At 32.8% G+C, this 27,884-nt stretch overlaps 2 protein-coding genes across 5 annotated transcripts; one reads left to right on the top strand and one right to left on the bottom strand.

Annotated features, from left to right (window-relative positions):
- Positions 1 to 8: 8 nt before the first annotated feature.
- Positions 9 to 13,482, top strand: LOC148604429 (dolichyl-diphosphooligosaccharide--protein glycosyltransferase subunit TUSC3-like). 2 transcript variants are annotated; one of them, XM_088547822.1, is made up of 12 exons: positions 9 to 158; positions 2,593 to 2,762; positions 3,594 to 3,711; positions 4,306 to 4,388; positions 5,593 to 5,650; positions 6,408 to 6,548; positions 6,995 to 7,084; positions 7,489 to 7,552; positions 9,858 to 9,932; positions 10,350 to 10,370; positions 11,926 to 12,016; positions 12,312 to 12,366. In XM_088547822.1, exons 1-12 carry the CDS (start codon positions 75 to 77, stop codon positions 12,325 to 12,327), a joined length of 1,011 nt encoding a protein of 336 aa, XP_088403948.1. In that variant the 5' UTR covers positions 9 to 74; the 3' UTR covers positions 12,328 to 12,366. The 2 variants fall into 2 exon arrangements, with proteins under 2 accessions (XP_088403948.1, XP_088403949.1); XM_088547823.1 differs by lacking the exon at positions 10,350 to 10,370 and having other exon boundaries at positions 12,312 to 13,482.
- A 1,881-nt stretch (positions 13,483 to 15,363) lies between these two features.
- Positions 15,364 to 27,856, bottom strand: LOC148604428 (uncharacterized). 3 transcript variants are annotated; one of them, XM_088547820.1, is made up of 2 exons: positions 27,838 to 27,856; positions 15,364 to 17,863 (listed from the first exon to the last, which is right to left on the bottom strand). In XM_088547820.1, the coding sequence occupies exon 2, from the start codon at positions 17,860 to 17,862 to the stop codon at positions 15,565 to 15,567; it is 2,298 nt and encodes a 765-aa protein (XP_088403946.1). In that variant the 5' UTR covers position 17,863; positions 27,838 to 27,856; the 3' UTR covers positions 15,364 to 15,564. The 3 variants fall into 3 exon arrangements, with proteins under 3 accessions (XP_088403946.1, XP_088403945.1, XP_088403944.1); XM_088547819.1 differs by lacking the exon at positions 27,838 to 27,856 and adding an exon at positions 18,431 to 18,542; XM_088547818.1 differs by lacking the exon at positions 27,838 to 27,856 and adding an exon at positions 18,122 to 18,261.
- Positions 27,857 to 27,884: the final 28 nt, after the last annotated feature.

The following is a 27,884-nucleotide window of genomic DNA, read 5'->3' as shown; positions in this document are numbered from 1 at the left end:
GAAGTTTTACATACACGTACTTGGCATCGGACGCCTCGGGTGTTTACATATCAGTACATACGTCAAGAGGGAAGATGTGGACCATGTTGAAAATAGCTCTTTCCTTGCTCTTTCTGAGCCTTATGCATTACGTATCATGCATACAAAAGAGTAAACAGGTATTTTTTCAAACAATGTGAACAGTCAATTGCAAAATGTAGCCGTTAGTGTACAAGTTACTCTAATACTCAACTGCGATTGAGTACAGTATGCCGGTCTTTTGACATTTTCGTATGCATGTATAATAGAGTAAGATCGCTACTGCCCAAAAATCTCCCAATTGTCCACATACACAAGAGCATGTGTGCTCAGTGCATCTATAAAGTCGCTTCTCTGTACGAGAGTAACTCATTATGATATCTATTTAGTGTACATATGCTTAAGTTAAGACCTATTTGCACTTGTTTATTAATAAGATTTTAGGCTTCAGTACTCAGTGCATGCAGGGTTCGACAGTAACGATATTCCGGTGTCCACTTGATTTTAAGGAGGACCACCCAAGATTTCATAATAAATAGTCCTTTGGACTACCTGAAATTGTTTTGGTAGTTACTGATTAAGTTGGGGAAAAAGTTTTAATTTCAGTGAAAAAAAATTATTTTTCTTAGAAATCAGCAGCAAATTATTAGTTTCGTACTTTATTCTGGCAATTCTAGGCACTTTTCGCCACTCTGAACTCGTCCCTAATTGAGTTACATTTCGGCCATTTTTTCGATCATCCTCGGGTTTTTAACTTCCATTTATCATACTTTTAAGGTTGACACGTGCTTGTGGCGACTTAATGCCTCTTGCTTCTTAACTGCATCATTCAAAGGCTTTATTCAACAAAAATAATGACATTAAGTCAGGATCTTTTATCAACGCTGATTGTAAACAATGATGTACAAGTTTTTGGGGTTAAACCTCCCACCAGCTAAAAAGCTAATATGTGTATATGTGTGCAGAGAAATTAGAAAATGAGGATGAGGAACAGGATGAGGATGGTGAGCTGTATTACAGGAACAGAGATATAATTTCTCTTCAGATGAAGTCGTGTTGACTTTTTCTTGACCTTTTGCAATAATAAAAAATAAATTGAGATTCATTCAACTCTTTCCTATTTTTTTCATTATCCTGGAGAAAATATCCATTCCAAAAAGCTCATTATATAGTCTCCCAAAGTGCCCAAATGGCAGGATTTTGCATCTAATTTTTTTTTTTAAATCTTGGGGGTGGGGGGCATGCCCCCAAACCTCCCTTTGACATACTTTGTTCTGGAGAAGCTACAAAGAGGACCTGTTACTCATTACGGAGTAAACATATTTTGTCCATTACAAGCTTTTTATCACACAACATGCATCATGAAAGGTATTCAATAGTATGACTTTGTGTAATATGATTGATTATTATGATTCTCCTCTGCAGTAACACATCTTTAATATTATTATTTTTTGTTAGTTTTAAAATTGAATTATGTGTTTTGTACTTGTCATGTATTGTCACTGGTTGTAATCCTGTTATTTGGATTTTATACCAATAAATAATTTGAATGTGTTACTAGTCCAAATAATTATGCCGTCTTTTGAGGCTAATTTTTATCTCGCTTGGTTACCTTCATAAACGTCAAATTGAAAAAATGGTGCAGGGAATATCATGATTATCTGGACTACATTGTTACATACACAACCTCATGTTAAAATGTAGGTTGTTTAAACAAGACAGATATACATTTTGTCTACTTATAAAACTTTGAATTGTAAGTGAAAGGTGTTAATTTTCATGTACAATGTAATTCATATATCAAGTTCAAGATCAGATGTTTGGTGTAAAAGTTAAACTTCGCACAAAATTAGTTATTGGGGGATTTCTGATGTCTAACATTAAAGTATTTCATCTGTGGCATCATTCCTTCAGCACCAGCATATGGTGTTATCATATCACAACTCATACATTATGCCAGAGCTTGCCATAAGTATGCAAACTTTTTGTATCACGCTAGACTTCTTACAGTTGGTCTTTTGGAACAGAGTTATGTTGCTAGAAGATTGAAGTCATCACTACAGAAGTTTTATGGTCGTCGTCATGAACTCATGGATCATTACAGTGTGTCTATCTGCACCATGAAAACTGATTTGTTTAATGTGTCATAGTTTTCCTTTCCTCTTTCGTCTTCCCCGGACTTGACACTTAACCTACTGGTGTACCTGGTCCATGCTCCCAGTTTTTAGTGGAGTCCAAGTTGCTCATTGGCTTTTGTTACTTTGTATGTATTATTTTTGCGGCTTTATGGTCTTTGTTGTGTTTGTTTTCCATGTCTGGTCTTTGTCCCAGGATTACATTCCTTTGATTTCTACTAGAATCTTGGTTCCTGTGATTACACTTTAACTAAAGTCATCTCTGAGGCTCTCCCTCTATGTGTAGTGCATCTTAAAATCTTTATGTTGTTAGTTTGAAAACTAAAAAGGAATCCTTTAGCAATCAGTCAACTACAGCAATAAAATCATCATGGTACATGTGTATGTAGTTTTCTTTGGATTTGTTGATTACAAATTATGATGTAAGTTACTTTTATAGGAGTTACTGAATGAGAAAGTTCAACAAATGACAGAATGGAATAATAAGAAATCAGTTATAAAATTAAATGGGGATAAATTCAGGCAGTATGTGAGATCTGCACCCAGAAATTATTCAGTGATTGTCATGTTGACAGCCTTACAGCCACAAAGACAGTGTTCTGTATGCAAGTATGTTAAATTAATGTCAGTGCCCTTTGTGTGAACTTATTTGTTCATAAGCTGATTAATATGCTGTAATGCTTCAAAGCTTATCAACTCATACTATACTTTTCTACAATATATTGTCAACCATTGCTTCCAATTCAAAAGAAATGTTTGAATTATTCAATTATTTAAATTATTTTATTGAAATTAAGTCAGTGTTAATGGAAATACATGTACATTACATAAAGTTGAGTTTCAAAGAACAATAAGGCTAAAATGCTGACACTATAGCAAGATAAATTTAAAAGTTAAATATGCATAATATGGCTTGTTGCCCAAGAAATTAAGAAGTACGACAATGCATTTGGTCATACCAGCAGTTTCCAAGAATGCCCTCTCTCTTTGTTGTGCAAACATGTACATGTAAGTAAGAGAAAGTCATACATTTCCGACTTGATTTTTTGTCCGCTTTTTAACAGAATCCCGTTTTTTTAAATCTGGATTTTACTGTTACTGTTCTTTTTTTACTGTATATTTACTTCCCATTTTGCCAATTTCCACTTTGTTTGTAGACCTCATAAAATCATGTCTGCATTTTGTACTTTATAATTGTTTAGATCAGTTTTATACTGGAATCGTCATGCCATAAGTAAATACTTGAGTTAAGTAGTTGTAGAGGAGAGCTGTGAATGCTCCAAGAGCTCATGCTTCTTTTTGACTATTACTTTGTCTGAATAATGATATTAACATTTTAACTGTTATCTTTGTAATTGATAATATGGATTTCCAAATAAAAGTTTGATTATTCATTGTGCGTATGTAATTTGTTAACTAACTATATTCGCTTTTTAAAAGACAAGCCAATGAAGAGTATGTGATTCTTGCTAACTCCTGGAGGTACTCCCAGCAGTACTCTAACAGATTGTACTTTGCCATGGTTGATTATGATGATGGATCTGATGTTTTCCAACAGGTTTGTTCTTTAATCAGTGATTTTCGTACTTGTTAGGGGGGATGGGCTGAGTGCCCATGCCATTGGGAAAGTGTGTGAAAATTGTCGCTTTGGGAAATAATCTATATACATGTTCATGAAGGCAAGGATTTTTATACTGAATTTCTTGATGAGAACCAGTTCAGTTTCCATTAAATCCATGAGGTGAGATAAAGGTCACATTTTTCATAGAGATAGATTGGAATGGTCATGGAGAGAAGATAAATCTCTATTTTAATCATGTACAAATCTTGAGATGGTATTTCAAGTCACAGTTAGGAAAATTACTGCTGAAAATTGCTGGAGCATTTTTCACTTCAGGTAATAGGCTGAATTTCGGACTATAAATAAGGGTTGGAATATCACTGTTATTTATATAGACAAGTTTTCAATATTAAGGCAGAAAACTTACTTGTCTTTTTTGAATTTTTCGTTCAATGTCAACATTAACAACTTTTACAAGGCAACAATTTAAGTTATTTTGTAATTTTGGTTGGAAAGAAATCACAGTACCTGCTTATCTATATTTTAAAAGGTGATTGAAAAATTCATGATATGTTCCTTATTTTTTTCCAGTTGAAAATGAACACAGCACCAGTTTTCATGCATTTTCCAGAGAAAGGAAAGACAAAGAAAGGAGACACTTTGGACATTAACAGGTAGAAATTTATTTTAACATTAATTGCATGACAGTTCTACATGTAAACTTTACTGTTGTGATATTGCTTTAAGTGTTTCATGTATATTGTGCTTCCAACTGGAGAAATAATGGTAGAAATGTCAAAACCCTTATGTTGTCTCGAGTGTTTCAGGTAGCCTCTGTCATATATTGATGCTAAAAGGTTTCATTTTACAAGTACATTGATGACCTGGTAAATTGTATTACAATGTCATCCATGACCATATTAAGTGGCATTTCATATAAAATTCAGACACTTCTTAAGTTAAAAGTGCTTCATTGTGTAGAAAAACGCACCAAACAAACAATGCTTATTTGGTCTACATATACTTTATTTACACATACTTATAACAATAGTACTTTTAGCATTAAGATCTGCATTTAAAAAAAAAAACATACATTGATCTCCCACCAAAGGTAACTAAACATGCTAAGTCAAGTCAACAGTAAAGAGTTTGGTGGGTTTGTGGCATTCATCAATTATATACTGTCTGATTTAAAATATCTTACTTAAAATAAAATAAACAGGGAAAACTTGAATAAAAAAAAATAATGTGTCTGTTTCCTGCTACCCTACCTACCCTATTTTTTTGCCCCTGTCCTAAACATTTAATGGCCATTTTGGCTCAAGCTCTGTTAAATTATAGATTGTTACCCCATTAACTCAATGTAAAATGTTTTTTTTTTGGAAAATATGATAATTTCCCTATCTACCTCTTTTGCAGAAAACAAAACTATTATTATTTTTGGCCAAAGTAGAAAAGACATAAAACAACAGAGGAAATTATATGTAATCATTTTAATTGCAGAAAACTATTGACAGAATTGTTGATGGTAATTGGTTAATTAAGAAATAATTGATGGAGGGGGTAGATTTGCACTCATTGTTCCGTTTAACCTCCCCCATATGGAACTTGGATTAATTAAGATATAAACCACATATCCAAGTAAACCATCTATTGAATAAGTATCAGTACAGTATTAGATAACCTCTCGGCCTTTAAATCATTGTGTAAACATTTTTAAATGAGTGTTTTGTCTCATAGCGGCAGTGAAAGAAAAGAGACAGTGTGCAGGTGCTAAAGGTGGGATTGTATCGACATATACTTTTTGACGATATGAAGACCTCATATTAGAAATTGTTTTATAACAACAACCATATTACTTCTTTAAAATAATTGTAGGGTAGGATTTTCAGCTGAATCCATTGCAAAGTGGGTACAAGAAAGAACTGATGTCCAGGTTTGTTTTCCATTTGTGCATGTTTTGCTCACTATGATTAAGAATGTATAACTTATTCTTTTCATACATGTATTTATTACCTACATGTATTGACAATGTTTTTGTCTGCATATACAACAAGCAGGCATGATATTCTTCCACTTTTTCAAATCTTGAATTTACCGTTACGGTTCTGTTTTTACAGCAAGTTTACTTCTGGTTTCGACAATTTCCACTTCTTTGATTGGCTTTGTAAAACCATGTCTGAACAAGCCATATTCGGTCTTAAAAAATGGATACTCGAGTAAAATATTTGTACGATTTTAACATTAGAAATTCATTGTTGTTACAATATTGGTAGGGTATTGAATGACCCGTTTAGACATGTGCAATGCACATAATTACATACATGTATATGTACACTAAAATGTTTCCAAATGGATTTATTCAACCCTTACTTTATATTAGAAAGCTAGCTTTGAGTATTTACTGGTAATTGAGTAGAAAAAAATAGCTAACATTATACAACCACCAAGATTTTTTTTATTTCAAGGACTTCAGTAAAAGTAAACAGTAAAATTTGAATATTTCATATTACCAGTAAATGTACAAATGATATAAGATGTGTGAATCACACAGCAGATGTTAGAAGAAGAGGAGAAGTAAAGTTATGTAATTTTTATACAGCCAGGGAAATTATCCATTTATGAAATCAGACATTGCTGGCCTTGAATTAGTTTGTTTTTTTGTTTAAAAATTGATATATCTTTAATCATAGATCAGGGTATTCAGACCACCTAACTACTCCGGAACCCTAGCTCTAGCTTTACTCTTTGCCCTCATCGGTGGACTGTTGTACCTCAAGAGAAACAACTTAGAATTTATCTACAATAAAACATTCTGGGGAGTTGGAGCCTTAGTACGTTTACATGAATACTTAGATTGGAATACATTTGTCACACAGCTAAGGAAAGAAAACTTGTACAATAAACGTCTTTTTGAGTATAAGATTTAGGACATAAGTGTTTTTAAAATTGTGTAATACATTGTAGTAAGCTAAGAATTAATTATGAACAATCATAAAATTTACATATATCACCTAGACATTCTTCATCTGAAAGAGGCAATGTAATTTCATTAGTCAGATGTTAAGGCAGCAACGCCTCAGTATTTTTTAATCTCACAGAGAATGTGCAAGTGATATTAGATTCAACAGAAATGAGTTTCACATGAGTAAATGATAGGATTGATACTTGTAATATTCTCTATATTTAGTGTAGAATCAACTTAAATTGACTAATTATTTTAATTATTAGATAGTGACAGTACTGACCTTTGTTATGACCTTTGAACTTTGATTATTAGGTAGTGATATTTGCTATGACCTCAGGACAGATGTGGAACCACATCAGAGGACCACCTGTTATGCATAAGAACCCACAAACTGGGCAAATTGTAAGTCATACATCATTTCAAATTTATTTTATTTTATTATTTTCTGTTTCAATCTATTTTAATGTCATTAAATATGGGTGAGGTTTTCTGTATGATAATTAACAAGATTTTTTTTATTTTGTTACGTTTTTCTATTTAGTAAGTTATTTAAAGGTTATTGGAGGAAAAAGATTTTCTAAACCATTTGCATGAAATAATGGCTGTTATTTGCCTTAAGTGGATACATTGAGTCAGTCTACTGTGCATATTAATTGAATGACAAGGGCAATATATGTCACCTATACTAGCTGTACTAACAGTAAGGATTTTTATCTACAAGAACCATTTAAAATAACAAATAAACTAACATTTTCAGATATTTTTATGGTATATTGTGCATGTTTTTTTCTATCTATATTTTACAGAATTATATACATGGCAGTAGCCAGGGACAATTTGTTGCTGAGACTTACATAGTATTTTTATTAAGTATCCTGTGAATATGAGATATTGTTTAATTGTAAGAAAGTAATTATTCTAATATTTAAAAAAAAATGTATACATTATTTAATATTTGTTACTAAAAGCTGTAGAATGTAAAGATAATGTTGTTTCCAGTTTTCCATGAACTATATCTTTGTACAGTGCAAAAGTTTTACACTCTTTATACCCCATGTCTGACCAAAGTATTAACATGTAGGGTTATCTGTCTGGTCACACATTTATGATAATTTATGAATGCTTTCAAAGAGGAAGTCCCTTGTGTTTTTGTTCTAATTTTTTCATTTTCTTCTCATTCCAAGCTATGGGACTTAAAAATCCAAGTATAAATGCACAGATGTGATAACTGAGTACAGCTGGTATTTACATTATTTCTATGTAAAAGAAAACAGGACATTTAGCATGTCCAGCTTTGTCTGAGATGAATTGAAAAAAATTTCATTTATTTTCATTGCACCTGTAGATATTCACCTTATAATTTATTCTAATGATGCATTTTTGGTGAATTGTTAATCAACAGGAAGGTTCCTTTATCGGGCAGTTCTTAGATAGTGAGACTTTGAAGCAGACCATTATAGAGTCTGCTATAGTAGCTGTAAGCTGTATCTTTCTCTGTTTATAAACTTATTTTAGGGGATTCAGGTTTTTTACTTTTACTTTTGAGGTATATTGCTGTTTTATTATATAGATGGCAGTGTTTGATCAAATGTTCCCATTGTAATAAATTTCGATAATTCACACTGAAATATATTTGGTAATTTCACTCTCGTGCTTTCTCACATCAAAACGTCACAACTTTGATATCAATCCGCCAATCACAGAATTTAAAATTCATGTTGAAAATATCAATGAATTATGAAAAAAATCTATATAATAAATAGGATAATCAATTGGTTATCGTTATTCACTCTTCCCAATTAATTATTCTATTATTCTTTTACTAACAACAGTCTCTTACTCTTTAAAAAAGCTCATGCTATTTTTGCATTTACCAATATGGTTCTCTTATCCAGATTTTAGACCTAAAATAATTATTTTAACATGAACCACAGGCATTTCTTAAGTGTAGTATGGCTTTATTTAGACAATGCTGTTGAAGGAAGGGAACATTTTAAAAAAAAAATAATAGAGACTTACATTATAGCTTCAAAGAATCATTATCACTTTGCAAGTTATTGATTCTTTGTCTGGAAACTAAGATATTGATCTGAACAAAGTCATGCCATTGTAGCTTTATCATTAATTGTTCAGCATTGAACCAGAAGAACATTTGTTTTCAGTTTTGTATATATTCTACTAACAAAAACCTTTCTTCTTTTATTTCAATTGTTGGGACTGGCTTTTGCTTACATTTTTAAAATTTTTATTTTTTAGATGAAACTGAAAATTCACGTTGCCAAATGAGTATGAATTTTGCATAATATTTAGTCAAATGTGTGCTTATTTTACTCCAAACTTCTTTTGAGTTCATGCATAACATGGAAACCTGAGAGGCAAATGAGGCTAAAATTTGTTTATTTTGCCAATTTTGGGAAAAAACACTTGATTGTATTTCATTTTTCTTTGCAGAAAATTTTGGTTAAGTGTTTCAACAGCTTCAGTCATTAAAGGCTTTTGTATTATAACAACTTTTGGCAAGATACATGTATTTAGATTGTTGAAATACGAGGCCAATGTGCCTGGATTAAAAAAAAAACACATCATATGCAAACCTCAATTTTGTCAGAAATCAAATAGGGATTTAAATAGAAATGATAATATTAGTTGTCATTTTAATGGTATATTTTGTAACATTTTTGTCAGTGTTAAGGAGGTAGACCTAAGGTAAGGGACACAACTCTAACTAATCACTGGAACATTTAAATCAATTTCATGTAAGCATCAAAGTAACTTGGATTGATTTCAATCTGCTTCATATGAAAGCTTGATAGGCTTTTGTGAAATTGAATGATACAAACATTGATTTCAAGAGTTATGTTCCTTACCTTAGGTCTACCTCCTTAAGTCATTTTTTTTACCAAATGATATTCTGATAAATCTTTATAGTGAGTAAGCTTAAATTTTAATGCTAAAACAGGGCAGAATCTTCCATAAATGAACATACTCTTTCTTTTGGTTTTTATGCCTGAATAGTATTTACATTTTACTTTTTTTCACATTTTCACTTAAAAAAGAAAAAAAATCAAATTGTAGTTATTTTGTATTAGATGTATGTTGTCTCATCTGAATTCTTTATTTGAAAAGTAAATCTTTATACACATGTATGAATACAAATCCTTAACCAGATATTTAGATGCTGCAGTAGTTGGTGGATTTGTCATGCTCAATGAAGCTAACACAATAAAGGGAGACAGTGGCAAGAAAAGAAGTAAGTATAATTGGGGCAAGTCAAAGGTCACAAATTTGTGATTTAACTATTATAGGGACAGAGTGTCAGCGACATCCTGTATATATAGATGTTTTGAAACGTAAATCTCTCAGAATTGTTCTGTTGGAAGTGACTTTATTTTGACAGTGACTTATGCAGTTAGGAAGAAATTCTTGGAGTTTGAATTTCTTGCGATTAAATACCCAAGTCACAATATTTTTTACTCTGCTGATCACATTGTAGATATACATAAGAACAAAGTATGTTGTATCATTATTTAATATTAAAAGTACTGATATATGTATAATCCTTATAAAACAATGCCTTAATTAAATAAACATGTTTAGTACAAAAATGTTAAAGCTGATGAGTTTTGGACATAAAAAAATATGAAGCTGTACTTGTATTTTCCCGTAGTTACACAGAATAGATCTCAAGGTACGATACACAGACATTGTTAATATTTTCTGGTTTGTTCTGATTTTCTTATTTTTTCATGTAACGAAATTAACGTTATCTTGTTTATTTATTTTTAGTACATACAAATTGACGCAATTTTAATGACTGCAGTCTTTTTCATGATTTTCAAGACTTAGTAATAGTTAGTGAGAAGTGAAAAGTTTTTGGTCTGACAATGTATTGTCATGCCATGTCATAGCTTTGAGTCATCAAACAACAGTACCTGGTGATTTATTTATGTAATAAAATGTGATAACTTAAAAAATACAATTAATAAGGAAACTTGATCTACTTATTTATTTTTTATTTGAGTAATATTTATAATGGTTACAATAGGCCAATCTTTGTTTTCATTTCTTTGTTTAGAAGTCCATCTTACCTGTACCATATTTTGTAACTATAGTTTCAAGAGGCCCACCTTTTTTTTGTTCTCATTTCTTTGTTTAGAAGTCCATCTTACCTGTACAATATGTTGTAACTATAGTTTCAAGAGGCCCACCTTTTTCTTGTTCTCATTTCTTCGTTTAGAAGTCCATCTTACCTGTACCATATGTTGTTACTATGGTTAAAATAGGCCAACCTTTGTTTGTTCTCATTTTCTTTGTTTAGAAGTCCATCATACCTTTACCATATGTTGTTACTGTGGTTAAAATAGGCCAACCTACCTTTGTTCTCATTTCTTTGTTTAGAAGTCCATCTTACCTGTACCATATGTTGTTACTATGGTTACAATAGGCCAACCATTGTTTGTTCTCATTTCATTGTTTAGAAGTCCCTCTTACCTGTACCATTACTATGATATAATGATGAAGTTACAAACATTGATACCCCTAGAAATACTTGTCTTTTTATACCCTGCTACATGTAGTGGCAATGTATGTGATTCACTCCCAAAAATTACATGTCTGTGTCTGTCTGTTTCCTGATGGTTTCTAGGCCATAACTTTAAAATATATGGAAGGATCTATTTCAGACTTTGAATATAGTTATTGAATATCATGAAATACAGATCAAGTTCAAATTTTTAATTGTTTTCCCCCCTTTTTTGATGAATTGGAGTTTTCTTTCTTTGAATGGTAAAGAATTGTGAAAGTTGTTCCTATGTGATGATTTATAATTTTAAAATAGCATGTGTCCATTGATATTAAATACAATACAACATGTGAGTCATTAGAAGCCCTATTATCTAACAAAGAGTATGATTAAAATACATTTGTATATTTTGGGAAAATTGTTAAACTACTTTTATTAACTGCACTGATTTATCAATTAAGGCAGCAGGTTTTTATGGTTGATTTATATTCCAGGTATATATAATTGATTACATGTAAAATATTTTATCTGCTTGTTGCTTTTACAGAAATGGACATTATTTGCCTAAAAGTTTCTAAAATATCAATGCCAGATATCCCTCATAACAATGATCATAAAAAATCTAAATCAGCTATATTGCAACAGCAATTGAAAAAAAATTATGAAACTGTGGCCTCAAACTGAGTGGCAGGTCTAAATTGTAGAATTATTTTATTTTCAGTTATAGCCTTAGTTGGACTAGGTCTGGTTGCTTTCTTCTTTAGTTTACTTCTGTCTGTATTTAGATCTAAATACCAAGGATACCCATACAGGTATGTGATTTTTAGAATTTAGTCAATGATTCTCACACTGACCTTTGGGCTCGCTGTGATATTTTTTTTTTTGTCTGCTTTCAAGCTGTGACTCACTAAAGGTAAAATTTATTTTAAACCAGGTGTTATGCATAAAAAAGCAAACTTTAGTTTGAAATTTGGGGAAATGTTGCCTCAAACTTGGAGGCCAGTTGAAAAGGACTTTTTTGAATCATATTAATTTAATTATTGGGATCATTGGCATTTTTTCTTTCCTCTACCATGTTTTGAATTGCAAATTTATTTTTATTTTCAGCTTCCTGTTTAAATAGAGTGTTAACAAAACTTCAAGCAAATACAATTGAAACTGACAGATTTGTGAGATATTTGTACAAAACTTGTACTTATTTGTGGAAATATGCAGAGGGACTTGTGTCATCCACTTTTTAGTTTTGAAGTGTTTAAGGAAGGACACCCAAATTTACTTTGACTTAGGCCAAGCAAAGTTCTAGATGTGAAATCAAGCGAAAATTTTAATGTTTGAAAATTTGATATTTTATCAAATTTATTCAAGATATATGTCATCTATAATTACCTCTCATATGAGATTTTTGTTTGTGAAACTGAAATTTATTTGGAATAAATACCAGTAGTCAAAAAAGGCCAACTAAAAAGATTTTGAGTTCTCATGCTACCTTTGTCTCTTTGAGAGTATGTTGTTACCCATTTTTTCACAATATCATTAAAATTAAAACCCAAAAAATTCATCTTCACTTTATTGGAGCAATTAAAAGGTAAAATTAAACACTTCCCTCCCTCACGTTTTTCATGGTAAATGGCCTTAGAACTAAGAAATTAACTTTGAATGACGTAATTATCCAGGAAGTTTCTGCTTTATTGTAAACCCTGAAAATGTATACATTTGTAGATAGGAGTGTCAATTTATTGCTGCAGTTTCTTAACAGTGAACTATTAAAGACTTATTCAGGAAGAAGGAAAAACTGTGAATAGTAAACTTGAGATGTTTTCTTACTAGTTTTATTCCCATGATGGTCTCATGGACATTTCTTCTCATGTTTACATCACTTATATAAGATGTTCAAGTCAGATACATTTGAATTCATTTTGGTGTTGTAAACTGTTTATTTTCCCTAGGATAAAATACAGGTTTATTGTTTAGAGACAGTGTAGAAGGCAAGATGACAATGTATTGATACTGATAGAGACAATGCCACATGGGCATTTTCTGAGATCTCTGCTTTGCTATGCTTAGTTTCTTTTATTAATTGAAAGTTCATAAATTCAGTGCAATAAGATCCCCTGATATATATATACACATCATTCCATTATGAGTTCAAGTCAGATGACGGTAAATTAGGAAACATTATGAGAGTGGGTTTGAAATAAGATTTTTATTGTTTTTATATTTAAATTTGTTTATGGTCAAATTGTTATTTGTAATTAAAAAAAGGTGAAATATTTTGTCATATCCTTGTTTTTGTTTATTGTCTTCCCCAAACACCTTGAAGAAACAAAAGGACATGATAATGTTAGGTGTCCATCCGCTCGTCTGTTTTTTTTTCCTCGTCCAACTGTAAGGTCTTGTGATAAGACTTTATAGTTGTGTGAACTTGATATTTGTAGTTTACATTATGCAAATATAAACATCAAAATCCAAAAGTCTTATTTTATAGGATTAGTCTAGTAGATGCAATACCTCAAAAACTGCTGGACAGATTCTTTTGAAATTTTGTGTGATGCATTGTTATGAAGTGTTGATGTGCATACCAGACTGTCATTGTGATTTGACAAATTGTGTTGGAGTTCTGGGACTTACATTATCTTATGCTTGTCTCAACTATAGAAGACCTTGCAATTCCTCTGAAACCACTTGATAGATTCTTTTGATATAAGGTATGATTTCTTGTTATGAAGTTTACATTTGCAAACTACACTGCTATTTAGTCTTTTCAAATTTTGTTTGAATTATTGGACGGAAATGTAATGGATGCCTCTCCACTGAAATTTACACTATAATCATGATGATGTCTAAATCTAAACCATACATCTATTATCTTTACTTCTGAATTAGGGTTTTTTACAACAAGCCTCTTCTTTAATTATATTCTACATGTAGCTATCTTGCTACCTTTATTAAGATTCTGCATCATCTTTGTGCTGAGGCAGATCTAGACATTTTGAAAAGGAAGTGTGCCAGCTGGGTTCCTCAGAAAAAAAGGAGGTGCTAGATATTATTTACTATTTTTTGTCAATAACACTTGAAAATTGCAAATTTTCCAATAAAAAGGAGGAGTATAATACCCTATGATTTACACTTTATGTATACTATTGCGTACGTACATGTAGGATACTTACAAATGTTTGGAGGAATTTCTATAGATTTTTGTTTAATGCTAAGGTTTCACACTTATTGGCTTTACTGAACAACTTGGAGAGTTTATAGCAGTGTTCGTGTTTGATAAACAATGCTACCTTCTGTTTATCACTACAGAAGTTTTATGGTCACCATTAACTCGTTACGGTGTATCCTGCACCATGAGAACTGGTTTGTTATATGTGTCATAGTTTTCCTTTCCTCTTACGTGTACTCCGGCCCGGATTTGAATTTAAGGAGCAACTCGGCGGGTGTTTCTAGAAATGCAGTGGACGCTTACCCTACCGATGCACCTGATCCATGCTCCTAGTTTTTAGTGGAGTCTGAGTTGATATTTACTTTTGTTGCTTTGTACGTATTATTTTGGATATTTCTTTGTTGTGTGTGTTTGTTTTCCATGTCTGGTCTTTGTCCCTGGATTACATTCTTTTGATTTCCGCAGAATCTTGGTTCCATTGATTACTCTTCCACGCCCCGATTTTTTGTTTGTTAGTTTGGTTTTTTTTTTCGTTTTAGGCTTACATGTTTTTCTACGATTAAAAGAAATTCGAAACATGCACATCCTAACTTTAAGCACATATAGTAATACCCCCGACTCAACGAGTGGATGGTACATTAGAATAACCTTGTCCGTCCGTACGAATTTCGTCGCAAGTATCTCGGCTCCAATCGGGAAGATTAATTTGAAATTTGGTTTACGGCTTTTTATAGAAAAGACATACGTTTTAAGCGGTTTTGTATGCTGCCTGATATCAACTTCCTGTACGAGTGGGGGTATGCGTAGCACTACAACGCGTACAACTTCATGTTATCATTGAATATAAATTGCTTAACATTATTGATGATAACAGTGAATGTTATGATACTTTTCCATGTTCATGCACATTCACTTAACTATCGGTAATTGGAAAATAAGATGCCATATATAAGGACACTCAATTCAATGAATTTATGCTTTCAATTGTTCAGGTAATGTAGTAATACAATTGTTTATTAAGAAAATTTATTGTTATGTATTTCAAGGAAATGTGCACACTTGAGATAATATAAAAGAAATTTCTCAAGAAGCGTACTCGTCAATAGATGCGGTGGGGTAATATGACAGTTCAAGGACACTTTTTCTTTATTGATATAGACATTGTTGTATTTGGCCAACTATTAGTTATCGTTTTATTTAGCCAACTACTTGACCAGTATTTACATTGGTACTGTGTAAATCGACAACAATGGGATGTGTAGAAAGTTCTAACGTCACTGTGCTTTGTATTGGGTGGTCAATCATCGCTGGACTTTCACCTGTGAACTTCTTAGCAGATAAACTATATCCATTCCGCGGCAAAGCAATTCGAACAGTTGAAGTAGTGGTATCTGATGCGCTTACAGGTTTCCAAGCAACCAAGTGTGATGCACGCTGCATGATTTGTTGTGGTGTAAGACTACTGGCTGGATCAATTGTGGAGTCTCCGTACATGTAAATATATCCGGTAACATTTTCCATGTAAACACCAAGGAAGTATTTATCTCCGATCACTCCCAGCAATTCTTGAAAAGCTACGAAAACATCTTTCTTGGTGAAGTTTTGGGCTATTGATGCAGTTAATCCACTTCTACAGAACAAAGTATTGCAGTATTGTGAATTGGCATAGAAAAACCAGGTCACTTTCTGTACATTTGACCTAGTTAAAATCAGGAGTCCTCTTATTCCGTATAAGGCCTGAGCCTTTTCTGAGACACATTCCGGGAAAGTACACCCTTCTCCTTTTCCATCAGCATCCCATCCCCATTCAGTCACCCATATTGGCTTTCCCGCCATATTCACATCTCTCCATCGAACGATATTTCTAATACTGTTGAATTCCGAGTTCGGGTGTTCCGGGTAGTTTGCTACACGCTTTCCATTGTCATTTACCATGAAGCTGTATGTATGGAAGTTTACGACGCTTATATTCTGAGCAAGATCCTGGGTTACTCTCGTTCCAATATAGTTTCCTGTGTGGTCTTTATCGTGAGCCTGAAACGCTCCGGGAAGAATTTTGATTTTTGAATCGGCACCTCGCAAACCGGCACTCATCCCCCTCAAAATTTTATTGTAAAATCCTGCTTCATAGTCCCAAGGTTCGTTACCAACTTCGACAGCATCAATTAACCCAACGCCATGTTCCGAGCCGAAATGGGTTGCAAAATGTCTCCCAAGATTGTAAGCTTCTAACTCGGGGTTAGACCAATGACTCTGGGGAACCATCTTATTTGTAAATTGCCATGAAACATCGATAGTTAGATTAGCATTCCTCCAAGCACGATACTCCCTGTCCCAATTTACCCAGCTTTTAGACTGTGTACCATGTCCATTGGCCATCTTTTCATACTGTGGGTCTTTCGATGGGTCAGTAACATCCCATTCAAGGTTGTGGTAATTCCTGGCATGAGAAGCTACCACGTTGTACAACTGCGGACCTTCGCCAGGTTTTAGATTGTCACTGTGTTTGTTGTGTTGCCAACCCCATATTCCATTTACTCCAAGAATGTCTCTCATTTTCAGATTTTGAGGTTTATCAACAATCGGTTGTCCCCATACATGATTGAGACCCCAGGCGTCTATCTCCCAGCAGTACACCTTGTTGTAGTTTTTCTGCACCAATGTGTATGACAGCCTTATGAACCTTGACGACAATACTGGACTAAGGTTTGTAGTAACGCCATGTAATGCGTCTGGAATCAAATTAACGGGATGTACCCATGTGGTGTTATCGGTTGAAAACATCATTACAAGCTTCGCAGCTGTGTTTGTTCCAGCCCAATGACGGGTGCGGACTACCCCGATACCTCTTGCCAATCCAAGATCTACTGTAATGTGTTCACGACATCCTTCTGCACCAATTGAAGAAACCTCTTTAATAAGAAAACTCTGACTTGATGTTAAACTTATCTTTATAACGCCATCGTATGCTTTACTCAATGTTACCTGTTTGTAGTTATCCGTGGGGTTTAAAACTTTCACACTTTCTATCGTCTGATTTGCATAATGTAAATCGAGTCTCGTGTCAGCTTTGTACACTCCCCAGGTTGACATTAATGCCAGATAAGTTGGGTTCTGGAGCGAAATGATAGCCTTTGCAACAGGTTGACCAGAACTATCAGTCCTTACATTTACATGAGCAACAGTATATGATTGGTCGCCATCAGTCATTTTATCAGCGTCGGATGCCGTCGTGCCAGAACAGTGACCAGAAGCGCACAATCCTAGCAGTATATTTTCGTCCCGCCGGTTTACATACCCACTAGGTAAACAAGAACCTGAATTCCATTGGGTATTATCATCGTTATCTATTACATTTATTGCTTGACTGGAAGAAGAACTTGCACTGACAGTTACACTTGGATAATTTGTCCATGATTTGACGTATCCAGCGTCCGGATCCCATGACTGCGCTTGATGATTAAATGCAAGTAGAAGGGCTAGAACCTTGAACATTCTGAAATTATATACATGCAATATATAAATATTCAATTAATAAAATTTACCAAAATTAGGTAAGAATTACCGCTGACAATTGAACCAAAATACGTAATAGGTGATCATACAAAAACATGTCGACTTATAGGAGGGCTAATATTTGAATTGTTGTCCCAACTGTAACCTACATATACGAGTCAATATAATAGTATAATGTATTTATTACCTGTTTCTTTAACTTTTTTCAAAATGTTTTAAAATTTTAAAGAACACTTACTTCAACTTGAAGAGAATCACGTGATATTGGTAGAGAGACATCGGTCAGCACCTACTCGTAAAGGACTATTCAACTACATTTATATATACATAACTAATAATCGGCAAATGTACTTAGTATGGCAGTTTTATCAAAGGTTAGTCAGTACAGGTGTGAAATTCAAATCATAACAGAATTAACAATGATCTGTTTCGAAAATTCATTTTGTCTTTCTTAATCCTCTCTCGCAATGTATTTTTGTGATATAACAGTCTTGCCGGTAAAACATGCACGGAACAAGAGAAGTAACACGGAATGCAAAGAACTTACTTTGATTTTGTTCCGTGTTCTGTAAATGTTACTACTCATCTATGTTAAGTCAATGTAAGTCAAATGGTTTACTACCGGACAGGATTTCTCATGGAAACAACTAACCGGAAAAAGGATTTTATTAACCTCATAATCTGTTTTCTTTTATTTGTGCTTTTTAAATTAGGTGCGACAAGTGTGATGTCAATATTTCAGAAAACACATATTATGGCAGTATTAAAATTGACGTAGTTTTTACATTAATCTGTCCATTTTCGGGAAGGACAAATTTATTCAACCTTTTAATTTTCATTTTAAATGTTCATTGCATGTTTTCTTCAACTACATCAATACTACATGAAAACTACATCAACTACATGAAAGTCAATACACTCCCCCCCCCTTTTCCAAGGACTTACATAACAAGATCAAATTTTTACAAGTATCCAAGTGATAAAGTGTACAGAATGATCAGAATGCTGAGAAATAATTTGTCATTCATCACATCGGTAGTCATTCTTGTCTTACCATGAACAATTATTATATTTTTACCAACATTTGCCGTGATACAAACTTCGAAAGAACACTGAAATACGAAGACCAACAATCCCTTAGAGGTCATTTTTGCAAGCTGGCTTGGAATTAATGAAACAATTACAAAGCGAACTTATTCTTATATTTCATAAGAAATGAGAGTCTGATGATAATGGAGGTAAAAACGGGATTTTGCCTTTCATTCTTTTTTTAAAGTTCAGTTCTGTTTCTGTTTACAAAATATCTCAGTCATGACTAAGTCTATCCTTTCCTCGAAACATGTAGGGTGTCAGTTGCATTGATATATTTGAGTCATAAATTTAATTAAAAAAAACGAAACGAGACATTCCATCCTGTTATACTCCGTTGGATATCCAGTAGTCTTTTCGTGGAAAAAAAGTCCACTTTAGCAAATTGTTATTTGTTAAAACACTTAATGTAGTCTTATCTTAATCTTTACACAATTCAATCATTAGGTTCAAGGATGTATCTAAAGTCGACCTGTGCAGCTCTTATAACTTCTATGCATCATAGATCATTCATATACTTTTGACGCATGTACAAAATAAAGCTTTATTTTCTTCTATAGTGTCTACAACAATAAGCCTAGTTGTAATATTGACTTTTTTTACTTCACTGTTTGATATTTAAAGTGCTGGAATCTGTAAGAATCAGGCGAATTTGAAAAAAAAACACAAAAACTAAATCGTGCTCAGAAAAATAACGCACGAATTTGACAATTTGGACACATAGTTTACGGTTTATTGAAGACGAATTGATACTTTGTCTTAAAAGTGTCAGAGGATGCAGAAAAGCGACTTCAAAGTTTCAATAGTATGGTAGGGAAAATGCGAGTTTTATTCCTCTGAAGATGAAATTGCAATGCATTTCAAAGAATTTATACCTCAAATTACCATAGACAATTAAAAAGAAATAAATGTTATTATTGCATTTCAGATAACATTGTTGAATAAGATTTCATGAAAAGATTTGTGTGTTTTTTCCATCACGATTCATCCATTGGCTGATTCTTAAAGAGAATAGCACTTGATTTTTAGAATCTCCGATACAAGCTATGATGCATTAAAGGGAAACTAACAAAATATCTTAATTTGCTTATATCCATCACAAATTATTCTATAAACTTATTAAAAAACAGTAATGACATTCAATGATGTTCACATGACATCCCACACGTAAGAAATAAGTTCTGAATTCCTACTCAAATTCGGTTCGGTTTTAAACAAATGCAACACGTTGTCAACTGGACAGCCTGATACCAATCATTTTCAATTAGTTGATGTCGATACCCAAATTCTAGATATATGCAAAAATGACATTATGCGTTAAAAGACAAGTTAAATATATAAAGATATTATGAAGGAAATTAAAAACAAAAAAAAAAAAAAAAAAAAAAAAAGACACAGGAATAAATGTGTAGACTGTCATGTACTATCTGCAAAACGTAGCATTTTGGAGGACAGACACCAATTGAGTACCCACTTCAGTGTTTAACTATGCTTTTACCAGATACAATGAAATAACACCTGTATAAATATCAAAGATGATGCTAACAACTACATAGGCATAACGGTCTCTTCAAAACTATCTAAGGTTATAAATTAAACATAGAGTTGAACCTCAAATGGAAGAAATTCAAATTAATCAGTAAAGGGAATTTATGAACAAATCTTTTCTTTATACAGTATATTCATAATGAAAGAGGCGCTTAAAAAGAGAATAAAAATAAAAAGAATAAAAGAAACCCTGTTTGTTCTACTCCCTAAAAGAAAATAAAGAACTCAATAAAAAACATGTTTGTTCTACTTGAAGCGAAATCTGATCGGTGATTAATGCAGTGAGACGTTCCAGTATAATCTGTGAACTCCTTCATATGGAAATTCCTACTCAAACAGTATTAATTATAGATTGCCTTGATAACATTCATCATCTTAGGCTAAACTTTTTCTTGTCCAACAAGGAACTTGTCAACGAGGAGCTCTAAGTGTGGATATTTTCAAATTTTATAATAACCACCTTCAGGATAAAATACATTCAATATAACACGGAGGAAATATTTTGCCGACAAAAGCAAATTGACGGTAACAAATCAGGAAGAAGCACACATCTTGGTAGATATAACCTCATAATACAGCTATGTAGAAGCTTCTTAACTCCGACCAACAACAAAAAATGTCATGTTTTCATAAATGATACATACATTTACTCATCGCCAGATGAATCGAGAAGTAATGCCTATTTCCGATAAGGTCACAAAGATATGCATTTCCACATCAGCCAGCCAACTATGACAACTGTGGTGAAAGATATATAAAGAACAAAAAGCTCTATACAGTCAAAAAGATTCGGGATTTCAAGGGATAATGGTCTATATTGCATTCATTGTCATTTCGCTACTGAAAACATTTGTTCATCCAACACTTAACTATTGGATAGCAATTTCAACATCTATTAAAACCCTACAACTACTTCATCGATTTTAAGAAAATGTCACCAAGCAACTATTATCATTACCATATAAAGTTAAAATTCCACGAAAATGAATATTCATATGAAACATTTGGGATGTTAAATGTAGAGGTTGATCATCGCATTAAGGCGACGACCATGTTTAAAAATATATGATGGTTGGAAAATGGTGGTATTAAGATGTTAATTACTAAAAGTCGCCAAAGAGCCATAGCCGGTTTGCAGCCATTGTCTATAGTAGACTTTTTAGATAATTCGTTAAGAAAATTAAAGTCACCTGAACATGAAAAAAATATATATAGACTGGATTACTTAGTTACTTCAACAACACAAAATCATAATTTTCGGCACGGAATTTACGCCAGAAATTGGAATATGTTTCCTATACTGCTAAGTCTATACTAACGTCGTTGTAGGTCTTTGGTGTCCCACCTTGTGACCTTGGAAAAGACAAATCATTTTTTTATCTAAAACCAACAGTCTATAAAATTGAAAAAAGTGGATTTCAAATTGATGTTAAAATATTGCCGCCGTATTGGCTTCCTAGCAACCACCTGTAATTAGATATTTTTCTATGCAGGTGCCTCCGGTTGTCCTACTGTAATGTAAGCTCCACGCAGCAGCACTCGTTCTTTCTTCTCTTACTAACCGCGACAGACAGACCTTTGGATACATTATTCAAACCAAACGTCGTTTGACAATCGGATAACGTCGTGTAAAATCATTCACATTTTTCCGACTTTGCAAGATTCTTACATTTTCTGAGAGGGCTGGCTGCATCGTCTAGAGTGAATTTCGAACGTCATACGCTGTTTCGAAACTTAAGTGTAGTGTATTCAATTATCGACAAAAATACGGAAGTGTCGACGATAGGGCAATTTGAATACGTCATTATCCAAGGACATGGCCTGAACAGGAAAGAAAGACGATCGAATGAATATATTGCATATCAAAAATTTGACATAAAAAATGTAAAACAAGAACACAAAACAAAAACAAAAACACAAAAATACAAACAAAACACAACAAAAAAACACAAAAAAACACATCAGTATAGTACTATGATCTCCCACAAAAAAATGGGAGTCACATAAGGTGCTCTGAAAGGGTAAGCATGTCTAGCTCCGCCAGCGATACGTGTCATATTGCAAGTGAGGTTAATTCGGATATAGTAAAGCAACAATAATGAAGCACCCCGAAACGAGTAACAAGGGGGTCCATCAAAAACAATGCACATTTGGGCGATATCGTTCAATTCAACAAAATATAAGATGTAAATGAATAATTGATCAATCGCTGTAAGAAGTACACACGGTAGATGGGATCTCTAATATATCTTATTAACTATATGTGGTATGATTAGTCTTTACAAGATGATGACAGACATAATTTTAGATCTTAAAGTACTGTATGGTGTGTTTACAATTTTAAGTACACAACGGCATTTTGGTGTTTTGCTTTCATTGGCAGAATACAAAAAAGACACGTAACAGGTTGTCAACACTATTGTTCAGGTAAATTATGGGTAAATAAATAGATATTGGCATTAGACGACGTAACCGACAACACACAGCAGATTGAATAAATAATCACAACTGTTGTGTCACTTATCACAGTAATAATTAATATTTGATATCTTTATTTTGATATGTAGCAACTTCTTTGGTCATGCTAGACACTATTCGAAAGTAGCCAATCAAAACCAGACAAAAACAACACAAAATTAAAAAAGGACTAACACGTTAACTTCGCATAAAAATATGGTTAAAACAAGTATAACGAGAATGGATATGGTAAATACGTCAAAGAGAAAACTACCCCAAAGGGATGAAAATGTTAGCTCAAATGTATGGAGTTGATAGTACATTTTTAAAGAACTAAAACAGTTACATTACTAGACATCAACGATTAATGAGTGATCGTGAATTGCAGAAAATATTTTATCAGAGAACTACAGCTATGAAAATAGAGAAAACATGGTATGTAAAATTTGGAACTGGAACTTGCTCACTATATAGACAAATATTGATTTAATAAGTATGATACCATTTTTCTTCAAAAGCTTGGATAGTTTAGTTCAACCGACGGTTCACGTATTTTTTTAAATATGTTTAGAGGTAAAAAACATATTTAGTGTAATTTTTTGAATTTCTATGTTTTCATTTTATCATTAATTTAATTGTTATTTCCGTCGTTATGGTGTTGTTGATATTGTAGTAATTTTGATGATTTGACAATTTCTTAGGTTTACAACATGTGTCATATTAAGGAAATTTTTGATGTTGCATCCAATCAAAGTTTATCATGTTTCACAATAAATTTCCTCGCAGCTATATGTGTATGTGTTTATTTCAAATTATTTGGTAATTAGCAGTGTACATTTTTTGTTTCCAAAAATGACAAAGTATATAGTCAATTTATTTTCACAAAGTAGAATACTGTTGCTGATGACAGATTATTGGATGCTACAAAGTGGACGTACATTTTAAGATTAATATAGGGAACCAAGGTTATAGAGGTAATCAGAAGAATGTAATCAAAGGACAAAGACCAGACATGGAAAACAGACATACACAACAACGAATACAAAGTAACTAAATCATAGATACAAAGAAACAAAAGCAAATGAGCAACTCTGACTATAATAAAAACTGGGAGCATGGACCAGGTGGACCGTCCTCTGCTTTTCTAGAAATACCCGCCGAGTTGCTCATAAAAACTCAAGTCATCATCAAAACGCTTTAATCAGGATAAAAAAAATATTCTTTTAAAATATTAGAGGTCCGTAGTGAGATTCAGTCTAGGTGATGTAAAGCTGTTGTCTTCATTTTATTTATTATGGCACAAGAATACTTTCAAAGTCTTTTAAGTATAGAACAATATTTAACTTCAGTAAACTTTACTGGGAAATCTGTTAATTACCTTTAACAACGTAGATTAGTGTATATCATATTATTTCAATCACTACGCTCAGAATGTCAGGAAACTAACACAAAGATATCCATTACTTTAAGTAGCACCAAAAAAGCAAATATAATTCGTTTCACTTGTTAGGTCAACTATAATCTATTAAAATCTATTGAAAAGACATATCATTAACATTTTTCATACAGAAAATAAATATGATCCTTTTTTTTTAATTATCTACTTACACGAAGTTTCGTGTTTTAAATTTCTCGGTTATGCATCTAATACAGTTCAATTCTGGAAGTCGTCAGTATGTAGAACAATACCAAATATTAACTGGCCGAACGAGGGCAGAGTCATATCTTCAAAAGCAGAGACGGGGTATCGTGAAGATTTTAAATCAAGTTCTCAGTAATTTACTGTTTGGTATGCACCCTTTAATGAAGATTGACACCGTCGGCAGGACTGCAGCTGGTTAATGTTATAGTACTATTGCGTACGGTTTTCCATATTGGCTAAGTTATTGGTCCGATGCTTGCCATATTAGATTGAGGCGTAGCCGAAGTCCAATATGACTAGCCGGGGACCAATAACTCAGTCAGTATGGAAAACCTTACGCAATTATACGTTTATTGACTAACTAGTCCAAGACGTCATATTGACCTAGGTCAATAATGATCTGTATTGTATTGGCAGTTTTATCGAAGGCTTCGTTAGACAATGTTAAGGAAAAAAATTAAAACCCAACAACTGTAAACTCTCAAACGTTTGTAAACATAATTTGTGTAGATTCAAACTTATGAATGATTATCATGTATACACTATCGGTAATTACAATCTCTACTTCTTTGAATAAAAGTATATTCATAATAACTAAACATTTGATCAACTTGTTTTACTTCCTGTTTTACAATTTCAGGGAAGTCCACTTTAGCATTTGCTTTATTTCATTTGGTAGGTCTGACAAATAGGCATGTCTATATAGATAGCTCTCAAATTATTGCACTCACGTTTATCAACCATATCACAGGGTCTACTATTGTTTGTTGGAAATATAAGGTAAGACAAAAAATAATCTGAGTCATCAAATTTGTATAAAAAAATACATGTCAAATCTTAAGTATCAATCTATATCAGACACTGCCATTAGAGGAAGTGATTCAGAATGCAGACAGGCCCCAAACAAACAATGCTCATCATTTCTGCACACACCATATTTTATGTAACATTAATATTGTTCTGCATAGAGATCTGTATTTAAGAAAAAAATCAATGATTCTTCTTCAACGTTAATCAACCAATCAAAAACAATAACTCGTATAAAATGCGATAATATTGTATAATCTATGTAACTTTTTATGATTGATAAACAAAACCAAGAATAGTTAGGTAGTATGAATGAGAAAAAAGTAAATGTTATCGGTTGTTTGCTTTTTTTTTCTTTTTTTTTGTGTAGATGTCTTGATTGGCAAGTATTGTTTTTACTTCCGCGTTACTATTTAGATATCTTAACACCGAAATTATATGACAACACACATAAAAATTTATAATAAATATTGATTAGTGTAATTGTGCGAAATGTTTGTTCGTTGACTAAAAAATTGCATGCGTTTGTTAATGTTTAAGATATTGATCTTCGACCAAGCATCTGCATCTATAGACACACAAACATATTTACTTATTCAACAAAAAGTACAAGAGAGTTTCAGTGGCTGTACGGTATTGGCAATAGCAAACCGACTAAACTGATCTGATAATAATTATGGACAATAAAATTATGAAAATTTACAATACATTTATTGAATGGTAATTAAGGGAATAAAAATGTCATTACCCTGAGGTATCTTCTATACCTGAGGTGACGCCAAAAGTATTATTTAATACCGAGGAGCAATAATTATGCTGTTCCCTAAATGACCGGTCGACAATTGTGTTGTTTTGAACAATCTACTTTGTCTTCATAATCATTCTTTTCGAGAGCAACGAATCATGTAATCATTGATTGTTGATGATAGTCTGGCTATGCTGTATAGTATATCATGATTCGTTTTTGAATATCTGAACTATTGAAATATCAAATATGTAACACAATTATAATGTAATTTTTGCATTTGTCCTGATATAATAGTAAAGATCACAATCAATTGATAGTTGAAAATAAAATAAAATAAAATAAGAAAGCATGGAACATTCCGATTTTTCAAATACTCCAGGAACATTAAAAAAAAAAATCTCGCTTGAATAAAGGAATTTTACCACTATTATCATTTCCAAGACGTCATGCTATTGTAGATTAATGAGACAAATACGTCATGGGATTTATTGTTCGATCCACAAATGTTCCAAAATGTAAAAAAAATCGGATTAAACAATAAATTTTGTATATGTTTATCGATAAATGCTTAAAGCATAGCGTAAAAAATGAAATATCGCATATATTTATATATATTTTTCACTTTAAACAAACAACATGTATTTAATTTATAGCTTTAAGTAGCAATTAATGTATCAAACCGGTAAGCTAATCAATAAGTCGAGAATGGGCAACTTACAACGAGGAGAAATGATTAAATCATAAAACTGTATATCACCTACCTAAAATAGTGTTAATAAAAACCAAAAACAGGAGGTGATTTATGCATGTCAAACGCCAACCAAATCCAATTTTATTACTAATTCAGAACACAACAGAGATAAAACATGCACAACCTTTGCCTAGATACTGCATATCCAAACGTTTAAAAGCTGCTGCACTGGAAAGAAATACGCCATTTTTGCAACGTGACTTGCAAAACACCATATATCTTCTTTGCCAATGTCGTATGCCGTATGTTGGCGAGACAGAACAACCTTTTAACAGGCGAATGAACATGGCCTTTGCAGTGACTAAAATTGTAAGCCAGACCTCCCTCTTAGTCGCCATCTGAGATTTTCCGGACACACCCCGGAGGATCACCACAACATTGTTGTTACAATCATAGACCATAACGACAACTGATCAAAACGTCAACGGGTATCTCTGGACATTTAAAATAATGAAAATGGATGAAATAAAAAAAATTTACAATTTCTCCAGATGGAATTACCGCGAAAAAATAATTCACTGTTAGGCCCCTGTCTAAAGCTGATGCAGCACTATGCTATACATCAATACGCTGAACTACTATAAACTAATTTGACTTCCTGACAGACCAATCTACTGGCAATCCTTGATATTGAGGTGGGCTGCAGCACTAGCACTTAAAAGATTATGAAATTCATAAAAGCCATCACCAACATACCGGCTTGCCATATTTATAAAGTCTCTTTCATAAAGATCAAGTTCAGCATGTCTATGCGGGGAAACCTCACACATTAATGCTATTGTATATCCCGAAATCGTTAACAAATTCTGCTATTGACAATTGTTTAATTTAGCCTGGGGTAGGACGTTCATTGTCTTTCTTCAGAATAACTAAAATGTGGTATGAGCAATGTTGCCAAATAAACATCCTTACCTGCTAATACCTTTTTACGTAACAGAGATGATACTGTGTCTACAAAA

The sequence above is a fragment of the Perna viridis genome, chromosome 10, assembly GCF_037379345.1.
Source record: "Perna viridis isolate PV_CMFRI_1.1 ecotype Kerala chromosome 10, ASM3737934v1, whole genome shotgun sequence".
Lineage (NCBI taxonomy): Eukaryota > Metazoa > Mollusca > Bivalvia > Mytilida > Mytilidae > Perna > Perna viridis.
This window is presented reverse-complemented; position numbering and strand designations above follow the sequence as displayed.